Source organism: Podarcis pityusensis (genome assembly GCF_964106645.2).
Source record: "Podarcis pityusensis genome assembly, chromosome: 6".
NCBI lineage: Eukaryota > Metazoa > Chordata > Lepidosauria > Squamata > Lacertidae > Podarcis > Podarcis pityusensis.
Window position 1 is genome coordinate 92,558,391 of NC_138030.1, and position 11,018 is coordinate 92,569,408.

The following is an 11,018-nucleotide window of genomic DNA, read 5'->3' on the forward strand; positions in this document are numbered from 1 at the left end:
AGATGAAAATTTAAAGTTACAGTATATTAAGTTAAAGGATTATGAGGAAACAAAGAGGGAAAGAAATTGCTGACTTAACTAATTGAACTGGAATACAAAAAAGGGAGGTATGAGGAGGTCAGGGAAACAAAGATATGAATCTAAGCTATGGAAAGATTGATCTATTTTTCTTTTTTTTTTAAGTGTCTTTTATTCTTTTATTCTGTATTTTGTACTTTTCTTGTATTTTTACTTCTTGTTTTTGTGTAATTCTTTTTTCTGAAATTTCAATAAATATCATATACACACACAAAAAATGTGCTGGAAAAGTCGGCTTATACTCGAGTATATACGGTACGTAAACTATCTATATGTACATATCTCTCTGTGTGTGTGTACATTTCAAAACACCATCGTGGAATGTTACCCGGAAGCCAACCCTAAATTGCAGCAACACCTATGTCTAACATTCAGTCCCACACACCAAGCAGGAAGTCTTTTGAGAACTAACTCCTTTTAATGAAAGGGCTGGTGCTGTTTTTATTGCAATTATCTGTATGTTTCTAATAGATCATATATATTCATATACAGTTTTGATTCCGTAAGTGTTTCACTTATGGTTTTTAAAGATTTTTTCTTTCTATGTTTATAGCTGCAAGCTGCAAGCTGCCTTGATCCCTGTCTGGGGAAAAGGCGGGAAATTGGATGGATGGATGGATGGATGGATGGATGGATGGATGGAAAAGAACAACAACAAGTCTCCTCTTAGTTGTTACTTCAGCTCACATGTGGAATATGCACCAATTTAGACCTCCCGTTTCCAGCTGTATTCAAAAGGCACATGGGCCTCTGGTAAACAGCAGCTTCTGAGACAGTTATTGTCCTCATGTGGGAAAAGGTACGGTTCAAGAACCTAAATATACAGAAACCTGTGTCATAGCTGCCGTTACTGCTTCTTTCCCCACATGGGTGAGTCAAGATAAATGGGTTGAAATTTGGGAGGTTTGTGGGGGATTTTTAACAGAGGTAATCCCCTGGCCTCAAAGTCTTGAGTCTGAAATTGATTCTCTTCCTTCTTAAGTTATAAAAACCTGCTTGACATAGAAGTGCTAGAAGCATCCCAGATAATAGAGCCTTGTTGTTTGTTGTTAAACATACCAGGACAAGGTTTCCCAAAGTGCTTGATATTGACCCCCTGGGGTCACTGAGACTGTGCAAGGGGTGAATGGAGACCTAGGGGGTCTGAAAGGGGGTAAAAAGGACCTGGGGTGGAAATAAGTTTACAAGGTATAGCATGTAAAAAAAATAGAAACTATAAGCTTCAGAATTAAGTGGCATGAGTGTCCAGACTGGACCTCCCTTGTCAATGAGGAACCTCTGTATTTGATCCTAAGATTCCACAATACAACAGTATTCTCAAAGTCACAAGCCCAATCCTTATACACTTGTTAAAGCACATCAGGTGCAGCCATCTCAGCACAGAGGTGAAGAAGCATGGTATCATTAGAGCTGCCTCCCTTACTTTTTACATTTTATGATTCCTAGTAATAGGGATTAATAAACGTCAATTGGAAACTGATATTTCTTGACTTTATTCAGTTTACCCCTCTAAGAGGGAGTCAATGGAAATTTTGCAAAGGGTGAGTGAACTCACAAGTCTGGGAAAGCCCATGCTAGGCTTTGCATTGCTATAATTGTTTTTCATGCTACGATGCATTCTCCACCCATATTACCTAATTGGCTCCAGTGGTGGGCAGGCGGGAGGCCACAGGTCTCTATGGCTCTCTATTGAGGTGATGATGGACTCTGTGAGGCTCCGAATGTCGTCTCCTTTATCTGCACAAGGAAGAAAACATATCAGGGTCACAATTCAGGCCAGGAGCTCTGTGCCAGCCTACATGCCCCCTGCGCCTGCCATATCCTAGGAAATGCACAACAGCAGCTTCTCTCATGTCGGATTCCTTGGGATCATTATGGGATGGTGTTACTCAAAGTCAGGCGTTCTCCTTGCTCTACCTTTTGGTGGCAGAAAGCAACCTGGGCCTGGGAATCTAGAGATAAAATAAATGCTGCCTGGATACGAGATAAACATTGTGCCAGGCTGCCACCCATACGCACAACCCTACGCTTAGACCTAAACCCAGCCAGGGAACCACTCCCAACTTAACTCCTACGTGGTTTGTGTCAGACAGATACTATCTTTTCTCCAAAGTGCAATCTTCGGTCTTCATGCCTGCATGGGGATTCCCTTTCCAGAAAGTATGAATCATTTTGGAGATTTTCCTCATGCAGAATTTCTCAAACTCTGCCATAATGAACCTTCCGCAGGTGAGGAAGAACAGGCGCACGATCCTCCCTTTGGTTCAAATGGAAGCAGCCAGGGCATAGCTGTCAACTTTTCCCTTTTCCTGCGAGGAATCCTGTTCGGAATAAGGGAATTTCCCTTAAAAAAAGGGAAAAGTTGACAGCTAGGAGCCAGGGCCTATTGGGCGCTTTTCTTTTCTTGATTATGGGATTCTTGATTATGATTATGTGTGTGCCTTCAGACACACAGGCCCAGTACGAGAGTGAAGGACTTCCAGGAAATGCGTTAATCTGCCTAGAAACACAGGGAGACAAAGAAGCCCCATCTCAAGTTTGATTTGGAGGGGAATATAAATCCTGAGACAAAAATGAAAATGAAAGCGTGGAATTGGTCTCACGCTGCTGATTGTGAGATGAGGGACATGTTGACATTTCCTGGTCAAATTAAGAGACGTCACGGAGGGGAAAGGGTGGGAAAGTTCAAAGGGATTGTGCCACACCCATCAACGACCTAGGGGACATTTTATGGAGGGTGACCACCAGCTTTGATTACCGGGGCCCTATAATTCCTCCATAAGCCCTCTGATTCATGAGCTTGGAGGATGGTGAGTGGGTACCCCTCTCTAGGCAGGCCCAGCCTAGTAAACTAAACTCCAGCCATAACTTCTTGCTTCTAGCTTAGGTAGGAATTGATTTCAGGATACGTACGGTGAAGTCTGACGCCATCCTCGGGCTTCGTGGAGAACGCCTTGAAAAACTGGAAGGAAAGAGACCCTACGGTTAGGTTTTGCTTTTAAAGATACGCTTCTGTCCTGTCTGTTACTGCGCCTCCAATTGCCTAAGCGGCTGAGTTGTAAGGTTGAAACCTGGTGATCACCCACCTCTTAAACAGATATGGAGCTGGAAAAAGAGGATGAGTGCAGCCAATCCCTGGACATTTTGGAGAAGAATAGCAACGTGGGGCAGGCGTTCCTTGCCCCCCACAGGGTGCCAAGCCAAGGGGGTGCAAAATGGAGAAGGTCCGTAATTGAGAAGATCCATTTGGGGGCGCCAAATTTTGGCCTCGCATTATGAAAGACTATCAGATTCCACCCCTGAGAACAGCAAATTGGGTCCCTCTTCCTTTTCCCCAGAAAAGGGAAGTTCCTCCAAGTCTGCCTGCCCCCATTTCACTTTTTCTGCAAGAGCACTGCATGTTGGAGTGTGTGTATAGTATATAATGTGGATACATTATGCTGCTGCTTGTACATGCCAATGGATTGGTGGCTGGGGTTGGGTAGAGTTTAGATTGCAATTTGGTGGTATGCCGTTTGACTGCTAGCGATTGGTTTTGCAAAACCACTGAATACAGAACGAAATATCAAGCGTTGCAAAATGAGATGGTGAAACTCCTGTTTTCCAAAACCCTGCTCCAACTGCCACTGAGCAACGCAAGAGCACACAGTTTGCTTTGGCAAATGGAAGGGAAGGATTGGCAAAGGGAAAGAGAAGGAGCAAGGGTGCGAGAAACTGAGCCCATCCTCTTCTGCAGCTGCAGCAGATGCGTTAAAGCAGACCAGCTCAACCCGCCAAACCAAGCAGGGCCTCAGGAAACCTAATGGTGTTTCCGTGTGCTCTGGCATTTGTCAGGGTGTCTTGTTGTGCCAGAAGCGGTTTAGTCACGCTGGCCACACGACCCGGAAAGCTGTCTGCAAACAAACGCCGGCTCCCTTGGCCCGAAAAGTGAGATGAGCGCCACAACCCCATAGTCACCTTTGATGGGACTTAACTTTTATAATAAGTCTAAGGTCTCAAATATAGAATAAATGTTCATAAATGTACAAGGCAAACACATACATAAGTATATAAACCACCTGTCTGAAATAGTACAGAACAATCCTGAAGCCATTTTGACTCTCCCAAATTGACCCAAATATTTCTCTGCAAGGAGGAAGGAAATGGGAAAAGCTTTCTGGTTGTCTTTGGACTGGAGGGGCTTACACCTCACTTTTCAAAAAGGTAAAGGTAAAAAGGTAAAGGACCCCTGGACGGTTAAGTCCAGTCAAAGGCGACTTTGGGTTGTGGCGCTCATCTCGTTTTCAGGCCGAGGGAGCCGGTGTTTGTCCACAGATGGCTTACTGGGTCATGTGGCCAGCAGGACTGAACCGCTTCTGGCACAATGGAACACCATGACGGAAACACCATTTACCGCTGCAACAGTACCTATTTATCTACTTGCACTGACCATGCTTTTAAACTGCTAGGGTGGCAGGAGCTGGGACAGAGCTTTTCTCCCTTTTCAAAGACAGCATGGCAAGTACAGTGGTACCTCGGGTTAAGTACTTAATTCGTTCCAGAGGTCCGTTCTTAACCTGAAACTGTTCTTAACCTAAAGCACCACTTTAGCTAATGGGGCCTCCCGCAGCCGCTGCGCTGCCGGAGTACGATTTCTGTTCTCATCCTGAAGCAAAGTTCTTAACCCGAGGTAGTATTTCTAGGTTAGCGGAGTTTGTAACCTGAAGCGTCTGTAACCTGAAGCACATGTAACCCGAGGTACCACTGTATCTGTTAAGCTGAGCAAACTATCAACATGCGTAAGAGATTCAGGAACTAAAGTATTTACCATCTCAAAGGAATGTCCAGGCTACCCAGAAAATGCAATCAAGTAAGGCATTATCAGGCAGACGGGAGATTCTGCTGGAGGCCTCTCCTTCTGTGATATGTGTGTGGGGGGGGGTCCCTGGGCTACAGGGTGGGCAATTTCAAAAGTCTTTATAGGGGCTTGTGCACCATTGTTAGGTGTTCTCCTCCCTGCTGCGTGTGGTGAGTGTTGTAAACAAATAAATCTGCCCTTTTTCCCTTATGGGATATCCTAGAGCCCGTATAGAGTCCTTACATAGGTTCCCTATTGGTAGGAGAAAATAACAGAGGCCAACCAGAGAATATTGAGAAGCAAAGCAGATAGTAAGCCTGATCTTTATTGATCTGTTGCAACAGGGTCCTCACTCACCACACGCAGGAGGGAGGAGGAACCCAGAACAAAAGTGTGCCCTTATACAGACATTTTAAATTCCCTCCCTGGAGCCCAAGACCACCCCCAGAAACATCATACATACATCACAGAAGGGGTGTAGCTCAAGACCACCACCCCAGATACATCATACCTACATCACAGAAAGGGCGGTCTACAGCAGAAATCTGAGTGCTTTGTTTACCTCCTGTCTGCCAGGTTATCTGTTTAATGGTCGCTTGATTGGATTGCCTGGGGAGCCTGGCCAGTCTTTTGTAATGATAAATACTTAGTTCCTGGGCCAGGTCACAGGCTCACACCCTATTCATATCTTAAATGTGCCCTTAGGATTTGTAAAGGAAAAGACAATGGGAAGGCTTTTCCATTTTCCTTTGACCTTGCAGAGAAAACATTTGGTCATTTTTGGAATCAAAATGGTTCCAGGTCGGTCTTCCTGTGCTGATCTATGTACGTGCTTGGTTGGTACACTTATGAACATTTAACATATATCTAAGACCTCAAAATTCCTATCACATGAGCGGGGACCCTGTTGCAACAGTTTGTTTCCTTTAATAAAGATCAAGCTTACTAGCCACTTTGCTTTCAATATACTCTGGTTGGCCTTTGCTTTCTCTCCGACCAACAGAGATCTCCTGAGGGTCTCTATAGGAGCTCTGGATACCCCACAAGGGAATTAGAGGTATTTTTCTTATAACATAACCATCCAGAGGTTACCTTTTTACCTAAATGTGGAAGGGCTGGCAACCACAATCAGTAGCCTGTGGGCTTGATGGGCCACAAGCTTTGGCCAGAGTAAAATCTTGCAAGCTCTGAGCTGCGAACAGGCAGCCTCATCCGAGACGCATGGGCTGTGACCAGCCTTTGCCCTCAGCCTCGCTGTGGGAATTTTGTCAAGTGCGGCTAATCTAGGACAGCCGGTGCTCCGAGACCTTCAGAAAGGAACAAGCAGTCCGAGATAAGGGAGATCTTCCTTTCTTTTTTTGTACACTCCTCCAGCGCTGCAGGAATCCTGCCTCGGGGGTTCTAGGCACAGGCTGATTAGGCGTCCCGAAAAGGGGGGGGGGGGGACAAACAATACAGAGAAAGAGAGAGAACAAAAACTCTCAGAGCCAAAAGGGAGGCGGGGGGAAATAAATCCACTTGGCGGTCTAACTCCTGGCAAAGGTCCCAGTGAACAAACAGAGCTTGTAGCTACAAACACAGCACGTCTAGAGGCACACAATCAAATGAACTCCAAAGCTGAGTTCCTTTCTCCTCACATATTTAAGCAGCAGCAGAAGCTGAGAGGAGCCCCAGAGTACACAGTGGAGGCCCCAGAAAGACAGAGAAGCTTGAAAGGGGGCTTCTTCGCCTATTTATCTCCCCAGTCAAATTTTCAAACAAAGCACATTTTGAGAAACCTTCATCTCCAAAGAACTCTGTTAAAGCATAATAATAATAATAATAATAGGGGGCAGAATATTGCAAGACCCTACATACGCGGGTGGCGCTGTGGGTTAAACCACAGAGCCTAGGACTTGCCAATCAGAAGGTCGGCGGTTCGAATCCCCGCGACGGGGTGAGCTCCCGTTGCTCAGTCCCAGCTCCTGCCAACCTAGCAGTTCGAAAGCACGTCAAAGTGCAAGTAGATAAATAGGTACCGCTCCGGCGGGAAGGTAAACGGCATGTCTGTGCACTGCTCTGGTTTGCCAGAAGCGGCTTAGTCATGCTGGCCACATGACCCGGAAGCTGTCTGCGGACAAATGCCGGCTTCCTCGGCCAATAAAGCGAGATGAGCGCCACAACCCCAGAGTTGGTCACGACTGGACCTAATGGTCAGGGGTCCCTTTACCTTTACATATTGAAACCACACATAAAGACAATTTTAACAATACTGCTTGCCTTCGCTTTTCTTCCTTCCGGGATTACTGGGATTACACACAAACCCGAGCCTTCTGCCTAAACTGCTGAAGGCAGTTAGTGACATTTGCTGGGAGCTGTGAGTGGGTAAAGTGTTGTTGTGGGGCACTTTATCTGTCGAGGGGTGAGCTATCAAGGGCCTCGTGGTAGCAGCAGAGAGGACCAGAACCAAGAGCGGACTGGGCAATCCTTTCTCCTTTTCTGCAACCCACTTCTCTCATACTCAGGCTTCCGGGGAAAGGGCCGACTGCTCTTGGCAGTTGCCCAAACTGCTTGCTTGCGCTTGGGCTTCCCTCCATGCCCCTACTGAATTAGGCCTGAGGCCACAGGTTATCTGCTCCTGCCCTATTAGGCCTAGGAACGCAGGAAGATGCTTCCTTCCCAACCCATCCATCTCACTGCTGTCCGGACCAGTACTGTGGTCTAACCTGCAGCCCTCCCAGGTGTTGCTGACAACATTTTGTTGTTGGAAACAAAATGCTTTGGTCCGATCAAGGAAGGTAATCGTTACATTTGCTAGCTCTTCCATTACAGAAAATGGTTTGTTTTGTGGGAAATATTGTCAGCTCAGTAAGGTCTCCTTGACTGCCCTCCCTGGGTGACAGTTTATTCTGCTCCCCTGATTGCTGTCTGTTATGTGGTTCGTTCAGCTTTCGCTCCATCCTCAAGCTTTCCCTGCCAGCTGTGCGTTTACTTCCTACCTGCCTCAAGGTATCCAAGTCAATGTTTGTTTAATGGGCTGGCCCTGAAATCTGTTTGCAGGAGTAGACAGTGCGTGAGCGAAAGGGAAAGCAGAGGTCAGTGCCACATCAGCAGGTTTCCCCGGAGATCTTAGAAGGCTTCTAGCAAGCGGCAGAATAAAAGCACTTGCAAGTGTGAGGCAGGCATGTCTGGAAAACTAATGCTGGAGATCTCTGAATAGGATCTCCTGCACTTAAAAAAAAAAATTGTATATAACTTATAAGATGTTGAATTTAATCATTTAACACTCCTCTGATGGGTCTAGGTGCCAGCACTGGGGGATGAGTGTCTTTCCCCCCTATTATCAGTCCCCACCCTCCAAAGTTGCCATTTGCCTCTGGTCCCTAAAAAAATACATTCGGGCGGGGGGCGCGAGACTGCCTTGGCCCCTAGGAATTGGTGCCTATGTCCTGAGCTATATCTAGTGTGTCATTAGATTAAAATTGTGCTAAAGTGGCAGGTTTATAGAAGACCTGTCAAGTCCCACCATCAGCCTCCCAGGTCACACTGGGCGATGGATCCCTTTTCTCCCTGACTGCTGTGACCCCAGACAGAAACATTGGCTCCTGCTGGCTAGAAAACAAAACAGCTTTATAATGTCAAGACATGAGGCAAGTTGCACCCCACGCTGTGGGAATGGAGGGGGTGAGCTTTACACTGGAGTAGCGAACATTTCTTTCCACCAAGAATTCCACCTTGGAAACCCACCTAGCTCTTTAGCAGAAATTCCCAGGAATTTTTAAGGTTCTGTTCCATAATCGCGAGGGCTGAGGGCTCATGGTTTACAATGGTACCTCTGGATGCGAACAGGATCCGTTCCAGAGCCCCGTTCGCATCCTGAAGCAAACGCAACCCGCGTCCACGGGTTTGCTGCTTCTGCGCATGCGCATGACGTCATTTTGAGCGTCTGCACATGCATGAGCGCCGAAACCCGGAAGTAACCCGTTCCGTTACTTCCGGGTCACCGCGGAGCGCAACCCAAAAATGCTTAACCTGAGGTTACCGGTACTTCAGACCAAGGTATGACTGTACTTTACATGCTGTAGATGGAAATGGAAGTTCCCGGGTTCTTCTCTGAAGGCCAACGGTTGCGTTTTTGTGCACCGAAGGATTCCATGTTTAATACAGAACAACCCTACCTATTGACACACATCCCTGGTGTGTGTCATATAATGTTGCCGGAAGGTTAGGGAAGGGATTTATACGCCCCCACAGCCCATGTAGAAAGGAGAGCTTCTGGGAGGACAGAAACTATGGCTATTCTAATGGCACACTAAGATGGATGCATTGCATCTATTTCTTGATGCAATGCATCCATCTTAGTATGCCATTAGACTAGCCATGGTTTCTCTGTGCCTGAATTCCTTGGGGCTGCCCTAACTTTCCTTTCAATGGATTCCAGTACATGCCTCCGGGACAGATCACACAGCTCCATCAAATCATCATAGCAGTTATGAGCACGAGTTCAGAACTGGAAGGTTCCCAGTTCAAATCTCACCTCATGCTTGAAAACAGCTTTAACTAGGCAAGCCACTGTTCCCTAAAGCTTACTCTAAATGCGCTATGGCTTACCTTAAAAAAATGTTGCAAGAGCAGCTGAAATACTGTGAAAATCTTCATGCCCCGAGGAAAAGGACCATATAAATGCTAATGAGTGTGCATCTGAGGAACATTCTTTCCTTAGGAGAGCTGGGAACAATTCATTTCAAGCCTAACCATTTTCTGGTGAGGTTTTGGCACTTATCCCAAGGTTTTCTAAAGACACTAATTATTCCTACCCAGCAATGTAGTCAAGGTCCCCACAGGAATGAGCCTGGCTTCTTCCTACAAACCAGTGACGGGGGCTTGACAATAAACACAGAAAGAGGGTCAGAGGCAAGGTACTGCGCAAAAGGAGACCAGACATTGTTGGTGCAATTGCGTCAGGCTTTTCACAGCCGTGTCCGGTTCCCAGTTCCAACTTCTAATGCACAAAACACTCACACAATCGTTCCTGTGGAACTACTGTAGCAGCATCCCCACCTTCTGGGTCCATTATCTGGAAGCAGTAGGAGCAGCAAATGAATGTCCATTTAGTAGGACAAATCCTCCTCCCAGCTCCCAGTACGTTTCCGAGCACAATTCAAAGTGTTGGTGCTGACCTTTAAAGCCCTAAACAGCCTCGGTCCAGTATACCTGAAGGAGCTTCTCCACCCCCATTGCTCAGCCTGGACACTGAGGTCCAGCGCCGAGGGCCTTCTGGTGGTTCCCTCACTGCGAGAAGTGAGGTTACAGGGAACCAGGCTGAGGGCCTTCTCGGTTGTGGCACCCGCCCTGTGGAACGCCCTCCCACCAGATGTCAAAGAGAAAAACAACTACCAGACTTTTAGAAGTCATCTGAAGGCAGCCCTGTTCAGGGAAGCTTTTAATGTTTAACAGACCATTGTATTTTAATATTTTGTCGGAAGCCGCCCAAAGTGGCTGGGGAAACCCAGCCAGATGGGCGGGGTATAAAAAAATAAATTGTTGTTGTTGTTATTATTATGATGATGATGCAGGTGGAAGTAAGGGAATGGAGGAGTTTCTCAAGCCCAGTGCTATGTTCAGCCGATGGTCAGAAGAAGAAACAGAAAACAAGCCAATTTGCACATATGAACCAGCCCTGATGCTTACTGCATTCCTAGACCATGGGAATGAAGGCAAACACAGGATTACAGTGGTGCCCCGCAAGACGAATGCCTCGCAAGACGAAAAACCCGCTAGACGAAAGGGTTTTCCGTTTTTCGATGCGCTTCGCAGGACGAATTTCCCTATGGGCTTGCTTCGCAAGACGAAAATGTCTTGCGAGTCTTGAGATTTTTTTCGCTTCCCCCCCCCTTTGTCTAAGCCGCTAATAGCCTTTTAGCCGCTAAGCCGCTAAGCCTTTAATAGCCGCTAAACTGCTAATAGCGCTAATCCGCTAATCGGGTTGCTTCGCAAGACGAAAAAACCGCTAGACGAAGAAACTCACGGAACGAATTTCGTCTTGCGAGGCACCACTGTACCTATAAGCAACAACTTTGGGGTGTGTGTGATTTTTTTGTTTTGTTATTATGTTATGTATTTT

General features: G+C 46.5%; 1 protein-coding gene across 1 annotated transcript in view; it reads right to left on the bottom strand.

Moving 5' to 3' along the window:
* QSOX1 (quiescin sulfhydryl oxidase 1) overlaps positions 1-11,018 on the bottom strand; it is a 73,502-nt gene that overhangs the window by 35,511 nt on the left and 26,973 nt on the right. The window contains exons 3-4 of the mRNA XM_081012139.1: positions 2,992-3,040; positions 1,713-1,815 (exon numbers count right to left, since the gene is read on the bottom strand). Coding sequence (XP_080868265.1) covers positions 1,713-1,815; positions 2,992-3,040 — 152 coding nt within the window. The remainder of the gene's footprint in view (positions 1-1,712; positions 1,816-2,991; positions 3,041-11,018) is intronic.